The sequence below is a fragment of the Amborella trichopoda genome, chromosome 1, assembly GCF_054954075.1.
Source record: "Amborella trichopoda isolate Santa Cruz 75 chromosome 1, AtrichopodaSantaCruz75HAP2 v2.0, whole genome shotgun sequence".
In the NCBI taxonomy this organism is placed as follows: Eukaryota; Viridiplantae; Streptophyta; class Magnoliopsida; order Amborellales; family Amborellaceae; genus Amborella; species Amborella trichopoda.
This window is the reverse complement of record NC_142336.1, coordinates 53345143-53364843: the sequence shown is the minus strand read 5'-3', so window position 1 is coordinate 53364843 and position 19701 is coordinate 53345143. Positions and strand designations below refer to the sequence as shown.

At 36.7% G+C, this 19701-nt stretch overlaps 1 protein-coding gene across 1 annotated transcript; it reads right to left on the bottom strand.

The window, feature by feature from the left end:
• Window positions 1-976: 976 nt before the first annotated feature.
• Window positions 977-17584, bottom strand: LOC18434826 (serine/threonine-protein kinase 52). The gene is made up of 6 exons (XM_006844889.4): window positions 17314-17584; window positions 12241-12362; window positions 6964-7160; window positions 6641-6815; window positions 5305-5439; window positions 977-1577 (listed from the first exon to the last, which is right to left on the bottom strand). The coding sequence occupies exons 1-6, from the start codon at window positions 17543-17545 to the stop codon at window positions 1371-1373; spliced, it is 1068 nt and encodes a 355-aa protein (XP_006844952.1). The 5' UTR covers window positions 17546-17584; the 3' UTR covers window positions 977-1370.
• Window positions 17585-19701: the final 2117 nt, after the last annotated feature.

The following is a 19701-nucleotide window of genomic DNA, read 5'->3' as shown; positions in this document are numbered from 1 at the left end:
CATCTGGTCAACTCAAGTGACCGCAATGAGTCTACATCTCTAATTTTGATTTTTTGCCAATTTCACACAGCTTAAGCATCTTGAGTCAAATAATGTGACAACTACCAAATTCAGGGTTAGGAATAAGGAACCAATTTTTCTTCTTGAAAAAATCATGATCTAAGTTTCATATTCTAATCCTCAACAAGGATTTGGGAGTTTCAACATTTGACTCAAGTGTCCAAATCAAATGAGGACTCTACAAGGGTAAGTTTATCATTTGACTTCAGTGACCTAAAACACCTGATGCCACTACTTCGCTCAAGGTGAGGAATAAAAAATGCATGTTCTCATTGAAAATACTCCTCTTAGGAGTTCCTAAATGTCGAAAAGCAAAATTATTCATGGCCATGGGCCAAATGAATCAGAATGTTATTATCATGTTGCAGGCCACAAACCTGAACATGGGTAGTTTGAGAACTTCTAACTAAATTATTCCATAGCTTTACCACTTGTAAATTGGTTGGTTATAATTATTTCATTTGGGTGTTTTAACCATTTTCATGATAATTTATATAAGGTTACAACCTTATTTGTAGATAAAAATAAAGTTGTAGTAATCTACACATTCTATTTTATATAAACAATGCATATTAAACACTATCTTAAAAAACATCATACATTGATAATTTTAAAAGACGTATCAAATCTACATCAACCAAATAAAATAGACACTGTAAAATATCAAAACCGTAATTTTACAAATTGGGTTGCTTTTTAGTTAACATCACTAATTAATTTTCATCAATTTTTGTGGCTTGACAAATAGTGCAACACATGTGCAACTATCCAACTAAAAGACTGAACTTCTCTTTACTGGCAACATTGGTTAAGAAATGTTCCCCAAGGTTAGTTCACAATTTCCTCAGGACGGAGATCAGTCTGATATGCACTTTCAATTTTAAGCATTACAACACAATTCCAATATACAACTATGTAAAGAGAAGTAATTCATCTAATTCCCCATCAAAAAGCAGTCCAATAACATAGAATTTATTTGAAAAAGAGTAGAATAATGAAATGTTAGTAAAAGCTTATATCTTACAACACTAACCCAGCCATTACAACTCACCAGTCAGGACAAGGAAAAGCCTTTTACATTCTATAATAGACAGACTTAACACTATTATAGATCACCAATATGAGAATATTCACACAGCTTCTCCTTCCAAGCCAAGCAGCTTCTCCTTCCAAGCCAAGCAGCTTCTCACATCTTCAAATCCATGATCATTTCTTCAAGCTGCTGATAATAATAGTGACTTGTTTTTTAACTGAAGAACCTTCAAAGTTGAGAAAAACGTAGTAACCAAAGGATTTGCCCCGGAAGAGATTCAAGGTCCTCTATATTTGCGAAAACAGAGACAACCCTTTTGTTGATCGAGAGGGATCATGCCGCCCCCCTTGGAGGTGTCGATGGCCTCCAACATTGAAACCACCTCATCCATCTCGGGCCTTTTGTCGGGATTTGCATCCCAACACTTCTTCATCACATTGGCCAAAGAGCTTGGACAACACCTTGGTATCTCAGGCCTCAAATTCTAAAATATTTTCCCTCTGTTAGTATATTCACTTTAGAGGCGATCTCTTCCCAACCCAATCCCCGCGACCCCCACCCCCACCCCCTCCCCCTCCCCTCCCAAAAAAAACACACGCACACACATGCCCTCCTTCCCAAAAAAAACACACACGCACACACATGCCCACACACAGACACAAACAAGCATACTTACCATACAGTGAAGTACGTTAAAACCTTCACTGATTTTTTTATTTGGATTGCTCATTTTTTTGTAGTTAATATTTCTAGATGGAGGTATTTTGGTCATTTACAAAGCATAAGTTTATAAATAAGACAAAGGATGGAAATTTGCATCACACTAACACACTTTTAATGCTCCAGCAAAACACAAATAACAAGAACAACACTTTGGTAACAAGTAAATGACAAAAGTACCACCAAATTCCAAATAACTTGAAATTTTAGGCATGTGTTCTTCTCATCAATACGCACCTAATAAAAATATCAAAAAATTAATTCGCAAAAAACAAGTTGACCAAAATACCTCCGAAACTTTTCAAGAGTATTTTGGTCAATTTATTTCATGTAAATTATTTTACAGGTAAAAATACGCCCAACGGCTCAGATTCAATCTGGGCCGAATTGACGGTCACGATTCTCCTTTTTTTTTTATATATTTTTATCAAACAAAATAATTTCATGTAAATTATTTTTTTGATATTTTTATTAGATTTTCCTATTTTTGAAGAACACACGTCTAAAATAAAAAGTTATTTGGATTTATAGAAAAAAATTCAAAATTCAAACACGAAATGAGGTCATGATCGTCAAATCGGCCCAGATTCAATCTGGGCCGTTGGGCTATTTTTACCCGCAAGCCCACCAGCTTACATGATCATTTTCCATATCTATATATATATATATATATATATATCTATATATATATATGTGTGTGTGTGTGTGTGTGTGTGTGTGTGAAAAACACTACAAAACGCCTATAGGTGAAGTTCTATAGCTTTATCACCATTCAAAGTTTATCATAGTCACAGATGTCTGATAGTGTTTGAATTTTAATATTTTTTTTACAAATCATAATGATCTGAAATTTTGTAGGTGTGTGCACCTTAGTGAGATGCACATGAATAAAATATAAAACAAATAATTTGAATGATAAAAATTACACAAAATACCCCTATAAAGTTTTAGGGGCAATTTTGTCATTTTATTTTATGACTATTATTTTTTAATATTTTATTTTGGTGAGACTTGGTCATATGTACACACGCCCCAAATTTTAGATAAATCTGATTAGTACAAAAATTATAAAAATTCAAATACTACCAAAAACTATGACCGTGTGATGAACTTTGAACGGTGATGAGATGTAGGTGAAGTACTGTAAAACTTCACCTATAGGCGTTTTGTAGATGCTTCCTCTATATATATATATATATATATATATATATATATATATATATATATATATGGAAAAAGTTTATATAAGGATACAACCTTATAATGTAGAACTACGGATGCATCTCAAAAATCCATCGAAAAAGGTAGTTTAATGTCGAAAAACCTTTTGATTGATCATCTTGACATCGAGATGTATGACCATGAAAAATAAAAAGATTTTAAGTCTTAGAAATAGTGCATTTTACAACATATTATCTATACCGTCTATTTTCAAGATTTTCATATGTTTATAGGTCTACTTGATTTTAACCATTTTTTAAATTTAAAATTTTATAATTAGATATAAAAATAGATTTTGAGATAATCCTAAGAACATTGTGCATCAAAATTATATACCATGATAAATTTGAAGGTTGCACCTTACCTCTACAGCTACAGATGCATCCATATGCCAACTGCACCCTATATATATATATATATATATATATATTAAAAAAGCCTATAGGCGAATTGCTACAGTGTTTCGCCCCCGTCACAGGCATGCTATTTCCGTGACGGTCTTTAATCCACGCCATCCGAAAAAATCGGACGGCGCCTAGCCTATGGGCCAAAATATTGTTCATTTTCACCTATAGGTGTTTTGTAGTCTCTTCGTGTGTGTGTGTATATATATATATATATATATATATAGGTTATTCTAAGATACATCATATTAATGGTAAATTTAAATTTTTCCTATTCCAAATATTTTGACAACAAAATGCCCTTGAAAATATAAAAATTACATTAACAATGTTTGAAAATTTTGAAAAGCATGTGTAATTTTAAAATGCTTCTCAAATTTCAATCATTATTCAAAAAGTTAAAAGAATCTTTTTAAATTTGAAATTGAGTTTTCGAGAGATTTTGAAAGGATCAAAATACCCTTCCTAATACATGAACCATTGAGAGTAAAAAGTCATTTTTAAATATATAATGGCATTCTATGATCAAAAGTTTTGTAGTAAATTCCAAGTTCACTGCTGGTACAGTGCATCCTAGAATGACCCTATACATGTACAAGAAATGCCTCTTGAATGCCCACTCACATACAAGAGAAAGTACACCCATAAGCCTAGTATGAATCTAGGTTGTTGAACGGCTGACATCGTATTTCTTTATATATCTTAAAAATGCCTATAGGCAAATTGTTGCAGTGTTTTGCCCTCATCACAGACATGCTATATTCGTGACGGTCTTTAATCCACGCCGTCCAAAAAAATCGAACGGCGTCAAGCCTTTGGGGAAAAATACTGTTCATTTTCGCTCATAGGCATTTTGTAGTCTCTTCCTATATATATATATATATACACAATAAGATACATCATATTAATGGTGGATTTAAATTTTCCTATTCCAAAATTTTTGACAACAAAATGCCCTTGAAAATATAAAAATTACATTAACAAATTTTGAAAATTTTGAAAAACAAGTGTAATTTTAAAATGCTTCTAAAATTTCAATCATTATTAAAAAAGTTTAAAGAATCTTTTTCAATTTGAAATTGAGTTTTCGAGATTTTGAAAGGACCAAAATACCCTTCCTTAAATACATGAACCATTGAGAGTAAAAAGTCATTTTTAAATATATAACGGCATTCTATGATCAAAAGTTTTGTAGTAAATTCCAAGTTCACTATTAGTACAGTGTACCCTAGAATGACCCCATACATGTACAGGAAATCCCTCTTGAACCCACACACATACAAGAGAAAGTACACCCAACAGCCTAGTATGAATCTGGGTTGTTGAACGGCTGACATTGTATTTCTTTGATCTTTTTTTTTTTTAACAAATTCAATCCACAAAAAAATTAGCGTGTAGACTAATCAAAATAAGGTGCGCCCAATACAAATATTAAAAAATAATTATTGACCAAAATATCGCTAAACGTTCAAGAAGCAGTTTGGTCATTTTTTTCTAAAGTAATCCTATGAGACCCTCCCACACCCATGTGTATAGGATCCCAAAGGATCACCATTAAATTTGGCACAGATCTCTAAAAAAGTTATCACATAAAGTTGCCACATGGGTGTGGGACTTGACTTTTCTAGAGATTTGTGCCAAATTTAATGGTGATCCTTTGGGGTCCTACACAGATGGGTGTGAGAGGGTCTCATAGGATCATTACTCTTTTTTCTATTTGAAGTTGTCTAATATTTTTATTGAGTGCACCTCATTTTGATCAATCTATGCCCCAAATTTCATATGTTTGACCAAAACTCTTGTTTTTATGAAGTGCAATTAAGGCTCTTCAATAAACTGAGGAAATGGCATGAGTTTTCTCAATACCTGTCGTACAACCGCAGAGGTAACCTCTGAAAAACTGAGGTCGGGATAGGGCATATCACAACAGTAAATCTCCCATAAGCAGATGCCAAAACTGTACACATCACATTTTCTATTGTATGGATTGCCATTAAGGACCTGTGTTCCCAGCATCAAATGATTATTATAACAAATTTGTCGCTAAAAGAATTAAAGATATGCAGAGGCATGGCAAAAGTAAAGAAGAGGAAAGAGTCAGCTAAAAGGAGAGCACCAGGAAAAGGAAAACTATCTAAAGAAGGCAAAGGATGCTATGCTATTTGTTTATCCCCACTCTGATAAGGTATCAAATGTGTTGTTTCAACATTCCACTCAAATGTTCTTTTGGGGCCTCTTAGGGAATTTTTAGAACAATAGTTGGCCAAGGTTTTGATATATGTTATCATATAGAATAAGTTTTTCCAATTGTGAAAATGCCTAGAACTAAACTTGAATACGTGCAAGTGCAACTAAAGAAAAAATAAACATTGACTGTAGTAATGAGGGTGACTCAAACATGATGAGACGGTTCAATGGGCAGATGAGGGATGCATATACTCAAAGCTGCAAACCTTCAGTATTATCTTGAGTTTGTGGCTACAGTAGACATTTTAATTATCAGAATAAGCTATACAATTTTTGGCACCTTGTTTCTGCTTCTCTTAATCATCAAGGGGTTGCTATATTGAGTGCGAGATGAGCTCCCAGCATTACAAGGTAATAAATCTAACATGGAAGGAGTTGCTTTAAATGTGCTTAAGTGCCCACAGGAGGAGCTCCTAGCATTACAAGGTCACAAATATAACATGGAATGTGTTATCATTCACGTCTATGATTCTCTCTCTCTCTATGCCCTTCCCCCACCCAGCCTCCCATTTGTATACATGTGCACAAAGAAAAAGGGTCTTGCTTAGACACAAGATTCCCCAAACAATTCATACATAAAATGACCTCATATAGACAAAGTTTAGCTTCATTGAGCAGAAACAATGCATTAATCAAATTCTACTCGCCCATAATACATCATAGAGAAATAACAGTTGGTGAAAAAGGTCAGCGAAGTCCAAGTTTTCATGCAAGTATAATGTTATACAAGGAAACAAATGTTGCATTTTGGTAAATACAAAGTGTCAGCTGATAAGGGTCAAAAAGTGATGCAATTATAAAAATAAAAATAAAATTGAGAGCCATCCTACAGGTTACTTCAGGGCTACTTTCATCGAGAAAGTCCAGTAAAAATTGGATAGGGAACAAACATAAAAATGCTTTACCCTTGCTAATTTATTTCTAATTTGAAGGTAGCCAAAAGTGAATAATATACCTCAGGCGCCATGTAACCAAGGGTTCCTGTCTCACCAGTCATGTCATTTGGGTTTTGCGCCTCAACACGAGCAACCCCAAAATCAGCAATTTTAACAGTGCGTGACTTATCCAAAAGCATGTTTTCTGTTTTCACATCTCTATGTACAATCTTCTTAGAATGAAGGTAACTCAGCCTGCACAAAAAGAAAATTCAATGCTTTCAAAATGCAATGACCAAGCCGGTAGTAGAAATGAATTATAAAAAATGATTATTCATTCAGTTCACAAAAGGTGACAAGGCTTCATAAGGAAACTATTAACATAGGGGGTGGAAAAACACACCCTCGTGCAAGATCCAGAGCCAATTGGACAACAACTTTGAAAGCCAACTTCCTTCGCCGATTTTTAATTAGATAGGACTTCAGTGCACCTCCTTGAAGATATTCAACCACCACACAACATACATTGCTTGGCATGCCGAACTCACCGTCTTCTGATTGTATTTTTAGTTCTGAACCGCCCATTGTAGCCCCTATAAACTGCAAAGGAATTCAAAGGAGGTCAGGCCATAATATTTAGTAATCCTAAGGTAGGTATATAGAACTAGTACTCTTTTGTGATAGTTATATCAATGCATTGTTTTCCTCATGATGAAAACAATAGAGCTTGCATCCCGAGACCTTCAGAAGCTTATTTCACTTTCAACATGACAATAGATCAAGGAGAAACAAACAATGTTAGCAAGGGGAGATTCTTTGCATAGCAAACCCGGACCCGGACCTGGACCCGACCAGACCTGATTGGACCCAACCCAAAAATATAAAAAAATATATTTAACATTTATTTTATGTTAAATATGTATATACATTTAAATAATATTATAACTAAAAATATATAGTTATAATATTTAAATAAATATATAGTTATATTTATTTAAATATTATTAACGTATTATTTAATATTAAATATCAACACTATTCGGGTCAGGTCTACCCGGACCCAAACCTAAATAGTGTTTGGGTCCAAGATTTGTACACGGACCCAGGTCGGGTCGGTTCCAGTCGTTGGGTCCCAAGTCCATTGCCACCCCTAATGCCTATCATCCACACTATCCCTCCAACTGTACCTGGTACATCGATCTCCATCTACTGACCCAAATTCAAATTCAATTTCAATTTCAAGTTCAAATTCAATTAGGCCCCACCCTGATATCTGGTCCCCGTACTCCCCGCATCAATCCAAAGGCCCGGATGCATTCCGACCATTCCTCTACCCCAACCCAGCTCATCTCCACCTTAATATGGACGATCAAGATGAGTACATGTTCCTCCACTCAATCCACACCACACCCAAGACATCTCCACCTTCCACATCGCCCTGTGAGACTCACTCAATATGAACTGCTGGATCGTCCACATGCACCCACACTAATGGACTTTTCTCGACCACTCGCTGACTTGTTCCCCGCATGTGGGACTGTGGGCACTACCTCGCATACAAACAGAGTCATCCAGCCCAGCACTTCCCTGATCCCACAGGTTTTATCCAACAACAGTCTTGATCCAACAACCCCTACGAATCATCCTCCTCTATCTGTCACTTCTCCCATGCAACCCAATAGACCAGGCTTAATCGTAGAGCTAGATTTTGCCAAGGCCTACAATCATGGATCCTAGACCAATTCATGGCCCTGATGGGATTTCACTTGAAATGGAAGTCATGGATCTCAGGATGCATTTTCTCTGGAAAATTTTCCATACTCCTCAACAGAAGTTCTTACGACCTTTTTCCTCCTTCAAAGGGCCTATGCAGAGGAGACCCCTTATGCCCCTTCCTTTTTGCTATATAGCATTAAGAATTACCAGTTCCATAATAAATTTATATTCTATAAAGCCAGAACACCCTCACTTGCTCCCCTACTACGATAGGGCAATCTATCTCCCACCTCCTGTACACAAATGACCCCCTTGTCTTTTGTGATTCCCATAGTCAACAAATGGACAACCTATGGCTCTGGTCTGGACACATTACCCCGCAAATACCTGGGCCTCCCGCTGAGCGTGGGAAAACATAGGAAAGCCCCATGGAATTGGGTCTTCAAGAGATTTGAATGTCAGCTAGCGGCTTGGAAATGTAGGTTTCTGTCCTTCAGTGGCAGGATCACCTTATCAATACTACCCTTTCAAACATCCCTCTCTTCTTGATGTCGGTCTCCAGGATGCCTGCTTCCTTTGAGCACAAGTTAGAATCCTAGAACAACTTATGAGGGAGTTCCTATGGAGTGGAGATTGCAATGCTCCTAAAATCCATCTAGTGAGATGGGAAACTACATGCAAGCCCAAAAAACAGGCAGGAAGGGAAGGTCAGAAAATGAAGAGACTGCAATAAGGCCCTCTTCGGCAAATGGCGGTGGAGGTATGCCATTGAAAAAGACCATCTCCGGTAACAGGTGACTGAGTACAGATGCATCCAAGGCCTCTGGATGGCTACTTAGAGGTGCATCCAGCTCTCGAGCCTTGGGAGCTTGGAAATGCATCTTGCACCTTCCTGTATTTATTGAGCCGTACTCAAGGCAGTTGAAACTAGTAGGTATATAAGATATTGGAAGGACCTTTGGATGGGTCGCTATGACTGGAGCTAGCTTTTCCCTAACCAGATCCACTGGATAGACCAGGATGCAAAGGTCTCGGACTGCTACGAACTATTGGGGCATCAAACACTGTGGCTGCCTTTTTTTTAATAGTTTTTGAAATGTTGATGGTAAATTTGTATTTCTGCATCCAAAAATTTCAACATATTGGAACAGTCTGGCTGCCTATTGTCACACGTAACTTAGACCGAGGACACTGAAATTTCAGCATTGGAGTCAATGCTGGAAGCCTAAAACAACACTTTTTACTTTGTTCCAGCCGAGACAAATTCGTCTGGTTTCCATCCTCAGGTATTGTCACTGTTTTCTCTTTCGACAAAAGCTCTCAATCCTTAAGTCCTTGCCCCATCACAGCCTCAAAGACATCGTTCACCCTTGCACCACCCAAGGTGCAGGTTTTTCAATTGGCTACTACTCTGAAATAAAGCATTAACCCAATATCATATTCAGAGGAGAGGAATACCAAGACCGAACAGATGCCCCGTGTCTAAGGAACAGAGAAGACCATCAACCACCTGTTCGACCATTGCAAATTGGCCTCCCAAACCTTTATTCTAAACTTGTTAGATTAGTTTTTAAGGTCATGCTAGCCTCAATCACGCACCTTATTCACTCTTATTCCACACACCCCACCCCATCCCCAAAAGTATATGTGTGTGTGTGTGTGTGTGTATATATATATTTGAAAACAAGGTCTCTTCTGGGGCAAAATCAAAAAGAATTTAGTTCCTACTCCTCACTAGTCATCGGCCAAAATTGGATACATATAATCTGGCCAACCCAACATGCAACTACTACATCCGCACATTGGATCAAACCTAAGATTGGAGTTCTCTTTTTTTATTCTTTTCCTGTTTTTGGTTTTTTTAGGGCCATGCGTGTGTGGGAGGGGAGGGGAGCACGTGGTGTGTTGGTAGGTTTGAAATCCCACCTAAGATTGGAGGTATCAAGCTCAAATTTACACTAGTTCACGTGGCAATCCTGGCTCCGCTGGTATTGGGGGGGGTATCTTCATGGATCACTCAAGAGATACCCTGTTAACATAGTATGGCCTATAGGAGTAGCAGATGCAACCTACGAAGAAGCCCAACCCAAGCCTTGCTATAGTTGGATTCAAAGTGCTTGACTGAAACTGGGATCAACTCATTTGGATGCCATTGGAGACTGGGATATTTTCAACAAAAAAATTTCACATTTGCCAACCTCTACAACTCACTTTCAAGCACTCAGGGAGAGGCAAATGCTTGCGAGGAAACCCTTCCCAGAGAAGGGGCCTCTAAATCAGATGCCTGCATTTTGAATGCATACTCCTAATGGGACATTTTTGTCAATCAAACATTTTTGTGCAAACCTTACACTACAATATTTTTGTCATTGACACACAGCAAGTTGTACATTTTTCCCAATTTAATACAAAAAGTTGCTTTGTCAAAAATATAATGCTATCAAGGAAAAAATTATGCATAAAGCTAATAGACCATGCTCTGTGTTTTGGCAGAGCTGACAAAAAGCATGCCCAAAGAGCAGGGCACAGTTAAGTTTCATGGAAAATATCTGAAGATCACGTGAGGTCCACTATAAGGCTAATAGAACTCGCAGTTCCTTGGATGATGCACAAATTTATTTTTCATGATCTCATTCTTTTTTATGAAATTGACCATAAGGTGTTTGTCTTGATCTAGGTACCTGATAACACACTTGTAGAGTTGAGTTACCGAATCTAAAAAGTTCCACAGCTGTAGGCACTTTTTTAAGCAGGGCAGAAGATTAACAATTTACTGTAGCTGTAAATTGTGGGTGGATGTGCTTACTTTTGGTACCTCTGACTATGGAATGCCCTATGTATAAATAACAGCAGAAAGTTGAGACACCAAATCTTAGCACAACAGCCAAAATCAGATAATATCATGTGCATCTATAGGCCTATTTTTCAGGGTTCATATCTTTATTATTATCGGTGAAACCCATGTTCTATAGCACCACAAATCTTCAAAAAGCTGAGGCTATGTTTGAGAAGAGCTTAAAAGTGATTATTCTACTATTTGGTTCGCTTTGCTAGTGCCATCTGCATCGGAGCTGGTAACAAATACACCCCTCCTAAGGCAACCTTTACAAAAAAGGACACTATGAGGTAATTTTAAAATATGAAAAAGGTACCTCATGAGGTCTTCTCTTTCCTATATTTACAATGGGATGCAATGTTAACAATGTAAGGAGGAAGCATAAATCTGATGATAAATGAAAGCATAAAAGCCTTCAAGACAAATATGGTACTAATGAATCAAGCACAAAATGCCACTAATGAGAACCATACTATTACAGCCAGTCAGCCACAGAAGATGGAAACAAGATGACATTAGGTTTGCCTGTATAAGAACAGGAGGCATTAGAAAAAAGAAGGAAATGTTCGCCTAAGACATGGCATGATTCAGTATTATGGAAATATGGACCCTCTGTTGAAGAAAACCATTAACATACTTTTGTTAGGTAGGTCAGCAAGGAATAGATCCTTGGACATTATGACATAGCCCCTTAATGCCCTAACCACCAAGTCAAGATACCCCACCGCAACGGCTAACCCTAAACAGGTTCATAGTATTGTCTTAATGTTATTATGAAAGAAACAACTCAAACTTTAGAATGTGTCCAAGAGAAGGTCAATGATATAAATCACTAAATCTCATTGTTGCTTCAACTAATAGCCAAGGCCATTGCTAGGAAGAGGGAAAAATGCTAAGCAAGTTGATTTTAAAAGTAAATGAATGGAGCACACCGCCCTCCTTACATGCAACAATTAGTGCATATTGTGTGGGGGAATCTACAACATGATGCATGGCCAATATGACCTTCCAAAAAGGAAGAGCACAAATCATAGGATGCGCTTCTCAAAACTTTGGACATCAGTTCAAGAATACACTCAACATATACATCCTATTAGACAACTCAGTAGAATGGATACACAATAGTACCTTTGTTACGTTAGGATGATCAAGCTTGTGCCAGACAGCCACTTCCTGTGTAAATGCTGCTCGAAGTGATGCTAACTCAGCCTCTGTTCTGTTTTCCTCTTCACCCCAATCTAGTAGCTTAACTAAAAATCAGAAAATATAAGTCATCAGCTATAATTCTCTATTGGAAATATAGACTTCTTTTGTCTCTAAGTGAAATAAAGAGTTTTTCTTTCATTACAGAATACATCAATCATTTTTATTTTATTTTTCCAAAAGAAACGTTTCTCTGTAGAACCCCTTAAGGTGCTATGAATAGAGGGAACAAAAAAAATGCCCCATGAGCTTAACCAAACTAAAGCAACTCTATTCCTTGCCCAAAAAACAAGGATACGATCACAGGTTCAATATCCAACTAAAAAAAAGCTTCTCAACAAAATTGGCGTCCTACTTGGCTCTGTTGGAAGAACATTTTCATGGGAAATTGAGCAATAGTATTACGATTATAGATCATAACGAAACCATACAAAAGAAGCCATGATAAATGGATCTAACATAAATTTTTTAAACAAAGTTTATGATTAATAATGCATGCTGCAATGGAATAAATAAAAATTCATAAAAAAATTTCCCCTTCTCTTTATTTGTAAGCCCAAGAGAAATAGGCCAACTCTTGGATGTTCATGAGTTCTGAGGTTGTGTATCAGTAAAGGGGGTGTCTAAGGAGATCCTCATTAGGAAAGGACCCTTATTTTCCAATGTTTAAGGTCATTAGTGATTGTTGAAGTAAATGCCCTTTGACATTAACAGATGCCTTCATGGTACACCAATTGGCCTCAATCAATGTTGCCTGAAAACAAAGCCAATTGTAATTTTCCTTTTTTTGAGAAATTTAACTTTATTAGTCATAAAAATGAACATATGACATTTATAAATAGATTAAAATATGTGACTTCATAGAAAAGCCATATGGTGGAGGCTGGTTAGAAAGAAATTCCGACAATTATTTTTGCATGCCCAAAGAGCCCAGATACTATTGTTTGCCAGAATATTATGCTACTGACAAAATAAATTGCAGCCCTATGGGCATTAATTACATCTAGATGGACTTAAAGAATATGAGATCCAATGTTGCAGTAAAAAAAACCATTTAAATGCAAAGGACCCTACACTAATATCCTTACTTACCCAAAAACCAAAATATGGCAGTGCCAGGGGCAGGATACACATAAATCATAATCCCATCAAGTGTTGCTCCTAGTAGTAAAATTGACAACTCTGCACCTAAGCATCCTCCTTAAGAAACTACCCAAAAATACATCCTCCTTGAGATGATGAAGCACCAACCAGCCAAAGCTCAGCCAGCAGAGCTGCCTAAGCAATCTGATGAGTAGCACATAAGCAGGTGAAAGTTTACACCATTGAGGTTTCTAAACACAACCCTGATGCCAGCCATACCGGGGTTGCCCAGAGAGCAGCCGTAAAATTTGAGTTTGGTGTCAGGGTGCAATGCAATGATCCAGTGATTTTCAATGGAGTCGACGAAATGATGTGTCTCCAATTCTGGCCAAAGGTCTGCAAGGAGTGAGACCTGAAAGAAAGATGATGGTAGATTTGACGTGATTGTTGGAGTTTTGGCCTTGACCAGGATTATTCAGGCACCACAAAGACAGCTACCTGCATTTCCAGGCTTCCAACCCATGTTTGAATCTCTCTACGACCCTCTTCCATAGGGCTTTCAAGGTTTGACCAAGCAAGGAGGGAGGCATAGGTATTTGCTGAGCAATGTGTCCATGCCACACCCCATTGTTTTGGCTAAAGCTCAAACATTGGTTTTTGGGACACAAAGCCCCAGAGGCTTGGTGTTGGACATATAAACTTGGCCCATGTGGTGAACTCGAAATAAAAGATAAACAGCCAAAGAAGATCACCTTTCTGTGCAGTGGTGTCCCAAAAGGCCAGGGTACCATCTGCATTCCGTAGGTGGGATATGGGTGGACTGCCCTGAGAGGTGAAGAAGCTGCCAAAGAAGCTTGATTGTAAATGGACCTAGTGAAAAATTATGCTTTATTTAACGTAAGGAAGAAGACAGGGGGTCACCTTGGGGGAGACCCATGGAAGAGGGGAAGAAGTCATAAGGACTTCCATTGATGAGGATCGAGAAATTTGCAAAGAAATGCATCCTGAGATCCAGGGGTGCCACTTCGGCCCAAATCCCATCAGGGCCATGGCACGACCTACAATCCGCCAGTCCACATGGCTGTAGGCATTTTTGAAACTGAGTTTAAGGATTAAGCCTGACTTACTAGTGAGATGTCTAGCCTGGATAAACTCATGAGGAATAAAAGCCCTGTCGAGGATTCACATCCCTTGAGCAAATGCACCTCGCAAGAGGGGATATAGCTTTGATTGAGTATATTGGCTGGTGGGAAGCTCTAATTTTGGCAAAAATCTTATACTTGCTTTTATGAGACTAATAGGCCTGAATCCCTCAGCCTTTTGGCTCTTTCAAGCTTAGAAATTACAGCAATAATGTGGAGTTCATGACCCTCTGGATGATGACTCTGTGGCGGAATTCATCTAACATAGCCAAGACTTCTGGGGTAAGAATTTCCCCGGGTCACAGAGAGAGATGGGGAAGCCATCAGGCCTGGGAGCTTTGCCGTGACCCACCTCAGCTATGGCCTTTTGGAGATTCTGCAAACACACATTCTTGCCAGTTGGCAGACTCTTTGGCCAGTATTTTGACAATTATCAAGCTTATCCACCAATCGACAGACTCTCCCTTCCCATGCCCATATTCCCTAAAGGCAAGAATCACAATCAGAGGAAGTGGTTTGCGAAACTATGGAATTTGAGTATTTGAAGCTAAATCTAGCATAAAAGAAGCACTCATACCCAACCACTAGAATAACTTCATAATTTTCTTAGGTTTTCAGAGCTTTGAATCCAACACCACCACGTACTGTGAAGCTGAATTTAGTGGCCGCAATATGGGCAATCTGTATTTAGAGACAGAAGAGGAGAAGAGCTTCTAGCTTTTTCGATACCTGTTGGCAACAAAGAATCCACGGCGTCCGAAGTTTGTGCCTCACTGCAGGGATTAAAATTGTTCCACCCATCCTGGGGCCCCGCTTTGGTGAAAACATTACAGGAATACCATTTCATAGGGGCAGGCTGGGGAGGGCTTCCCATGGGAATTAGATGGAATATTTTCAGAAATTAATGAGATAATGTCAAGAATAACAGTCTCCTTCAAACATGTATGGCAAGAATCCAATGCTCAGGTAGATGCTTTGGCAAGAGAAGGAACCTAGAAAGTGGCACTAACAATAACCACAGGCGAGTGAAATAACTCTTACCTTTGTCTATGATTTTTCTAGTCAAGTTTGTTCGATGTCTGTGCAGCTACACACAAACAAACCTTTTCTCCTTTGGAATTTCAAATTCGATTTTGTAAAAGCCTTTCGAGGCAACTATACGTCTCTTGTATGACTCGATACATTCAATGAACGAGAAAATAGTTAAGGATCAAAAAATAGAAGTAAAAACATATCATGTTTGAGTGCCATCCTATCAAATATATCATGTTTGAGTGGCATCCTATCAGAGACTTCATAGAGGCATTAAACATAAATTGCAAATTCAATTGTTCAACAGCCTGTACACACAGTTATCAAATCTACAATATCTACTTTTTCAAGTATAAACCACAGCTCAGGACCAGAGGTAGAAAAAATTGAGAATAATACAAATCTCATACAGAATTCCAATAGTCGATTTCCTAATGTCCTAACCAAAATAGAAAAAACTTTCAATGTCCTTGCCCTGTCTGGTTTGTTCAAAATTTCTTGAAGATTTGATTACACAAAAACAATAACCAACAAGTTTATATTAAAGAGTTTCACTTAATGGCAAGCAATCTTTGACAGAGCATCATCTTCAAGCAAGCACCCACAAATACCAAACTCACAGAAATACCAAACTCACAGACTTACTACTAAGATCAAATATGATTACAAAAGGACGCCAAAGAAATTTTCATAATTCTTTTGTATTTTTTACAGCTAATTTCCAAGTTAACCTCCCATTCAGTCCCATTAGTCGTGAATCTGACCTAAAAAAGTCTATAATATGGTAATTTTTTACATAGTTTTCAGGTCGCCCCATGAAAGAAGAAATAGGAACCTAGGTTTGAATAATGTCAAACTTCAAACATGATCTTCAAATTAGTAACACTAAACCAAAACCCAATATCGGAAATGGTAGCTCAGAACCCCTTAGAACGAGATTGTCAAGTTCTTTTTGGAAATCTGAATCAGAAAAACTAAAGTCTGAGTTCCATTAAAAAAAATCAAACCACTAAATTAACAGCCCCACACGAAATGCCAAAGCTTCAATACCATATAGTCCAGAAACATAATTTTCCGTTGGACAAACCAAGAAACCATATAAAACCATGATGCCACAGTCAAGACATGATTTTTAATGGAGATCCCAAAAACACATAGAAGACCACATTAGATCTAGAAAGAGAGGTTAAAAGTTTAAATTGCTTCCTCATGGCCTTTTGGCTTTTTGTCACAAGTACCTTTATCAGAACTTTTTTTTTTTTTTTGATAATTGCCAAACCCAACACAAAAACCCATTAAGTTACTATCATGAAGCAAACAACCTAAAATTTTCATTTTTCAATACGTTTTTAGAGTCAATGCCGACACACAAAAACATGCATAAACCTAAATCAATAAAATGATATGTTCTATTCACCAACAAAAAAACCGAAAGACCTGTAAAACTTGCATATCAAAATTAGTTGCAGAACCAATAAACCAGACCTAGATCTAGAAGTGACCCACACACAAAGCCACAAAATTTTTAAAAATGAAAGATAAAAAAGAAACAGCGAAGGAGAAAGAATAGACCCAAAAAATCAGAACCAGAGCAATACACAAGCCAAATAAAGAATTACGCAAGGAAACGCTCCATGCACACCAAGAAGCCCAAAAACCCAAAAAGAGAAATCAACAGAAATAAGAGAGACATATAGAGAGAGAATCATGAAAGGCATAGAGAGAAGGGACAACCGAATACCTGCAACATCCTGCCCATCATAAACCCCACGATGAACAGTACCAAAAGTTCCTCGAGCAAGCACATTCCTTACAACCAATTTGCTAGGATCAATCTCCCAATCCTCTCTCACTCTCCTATTCCCATTCTTCTCCATAGTCCATGCCCTACTCAGATGCCTCTCTAACTGTTCATCAAGGTTCTTCAGATCTATCTGATCTGCTCTAACAAATCCATCACCGCTCTCCTTCATCTTTAAACTATGTTGGGTTCAATCCACACTTTCAGACACAAAAAGAGAAAATGAGAAATAGAGATATATATATATATATATAGAGAGAGAGAGAGAGAGAGAGTTGGGCAAATGAAAAGCAATAGAGAGAGAGAGAGAGAGGATAATGGAGCAACTGAAGAACGGTGGGTGGGTCTGGTCTTTTTGTTCCTGTCTCTGCTCTCTCTCTCTCTCTCTCTACACTCTCTCTCTTAAGCATCCATGTGGGCACATGGATTGCCTGAACACAAGGTGTGTTTCTGACCCACAAAGGCTTTTTCCTTCCTCTTTTTCCCTTCTTTTCCCTCGAATGTCTTTTTCTTGTTCACGGTCAATGTACTTTGCCACCACCCAACAAAAGGGCTTTTTTTATGAATCCATATTTATGCAGGATTGAGAAACTCATGCAAAACTTGAGAAAATTTGTGGGAGATCAATGAGGACCACCAAACCTTTGCTTTTTCAGATTTTTCTCACTCTAGATTTTGGCATTATCTTGACCCATGCTTTCACTTTTCTTGAGATGGTCCATGGTGGTATATGGCACAAAGAAAAAGATGAAAGGATCTATGGATTCTACATAGTTAACTTGTGTTAGATTTTGAGGAGAGATAAAATTACGATGTCCTGAAATGTACAAGAGTGTTCCTCATATTTATATAGAAAATTTACTAAATACCTCTAACTTATCAAATATTTAATATTTTATCATTTTTAAATCTATAAAAATTATCATAAATATACGTTAATTTTTATCTATTTTAAAAAAAAAACATTTGATTTTTATAAATTTCGTCCACACCTTTTTTCTTCAATTTTAGCCATTTTGTTATCAAAATAACCTTCAAGATAGTATGACTATCGTAATAACTTGAATTGATATTACGGTACTTTAAACATATTAAAACCTAAGCCACCGTATTTAAAGTACTAATTTAATATTAAATTATAGTACTTTAAATACCATAAAGCCCAAGCCATATGATACGATATTTTAACTACCATTTGGATATACAGTAGATACATATCGATATGGATATCTATATGTAGAGATATATATTGATAAAGTTATTGGTGTTCATATTTCTTGATTATGATAAGATTTGGTATTTATATGTATTTATCCACCAATAACATTAAGGATAAAGTATAGATTGGTGTTCATATATTATGATAAGATTTGACATTCATAGGATGCATTTATCCCCAATAAGAGTTAAAGATAAATAGTTACAAATAAATACCATCAGTTATAGATAGACATATCAATATGGATATCTATATGCAGACATGATAGATACCACCTAAATACGGTGATACTAGGCATTTTATACCGTAGTTAAAATACTGTATAATATGGCTTAGGTTTTACGGTATTTAAAGTACCGTAATTTAAAATTAAATTAATATGGCTTAGGTTTTGTGGTATTTAAAGTACTGTAATATCCATTCAAATTATTACGGTAGTCGTATTACCGTGAAGGTTATTTTGGTCACAAAACAATCAAAATTAAAGAAAAAGGTGTGGATAGGGTTTATGAAAGTTTTTTCTTTTTTTTTTCTAAACAGACGAAAATTAAAGTATATTTGTGATAATTTCCCTTAAATCTACACTAACTCATAATCATATGTATTTTGATGAGCTTTTTTATATTAAGTCAAAAAATTAGTAAAATATTAAATTTACTATATACCCCTAACTTATCAAATATTTAATATTTTACCCTTTCTAATCTATTTCTATCTCATAATCATATGTATTTTGATGGGGTTTTTGATATTAAGTAAAATATTAAATAATTCAAATTTTAAGTTTATTTTTATAATTATCTCTTTCTCTCTGTTTTTTTTTTTTTTGGTAGATCAGCAGTAACCGCTCATGCCCAAATCCAATTCCTTGATAAATTTTCTTATTTAAAGTGAGATACCTTCAAAAGCTTTTAATGCTGGTACGTATCAAATAGTTTTGATATCTAGAAGGAGAGCTTTACACTTTGAATTGTCTTTACAAAAAAAAGGAGAGCTTTATACTCCCTATGTGCAAGTGTACTTTTGACAAAGCCTTTATGTTTGGGTTTCAAAAGTATATTTATGAGAATCCTTGTTTTGAGAGAGAGAGAGAGAGCATCAATGCAAGG

Bases quoted from the DNA above. Each gene is read 5' to 3' on its own strand.
- LOC18434826 (XM_006844889.4), bottom strand. From the start codon at position 17,545: ATGAAGGAGAGCGGTGATGGATTTGTTAGAGCAGATCAGATAGATCTG. The intron at 6,816-6,963 runs GTGTGTTTTTCC...CTTTTTGTGCAG, and splicing joins GCTCTGGATCTTGCACGAGG to GCTGAGTTACCTTCATTCTA. The intron at 5,440-6,640 runs GTATATTATTCA...CTGGGAACACAG, and splicing joins TTGGTTACATGGCGCCTGAG to GTCCTTAATGGCAATCCATA.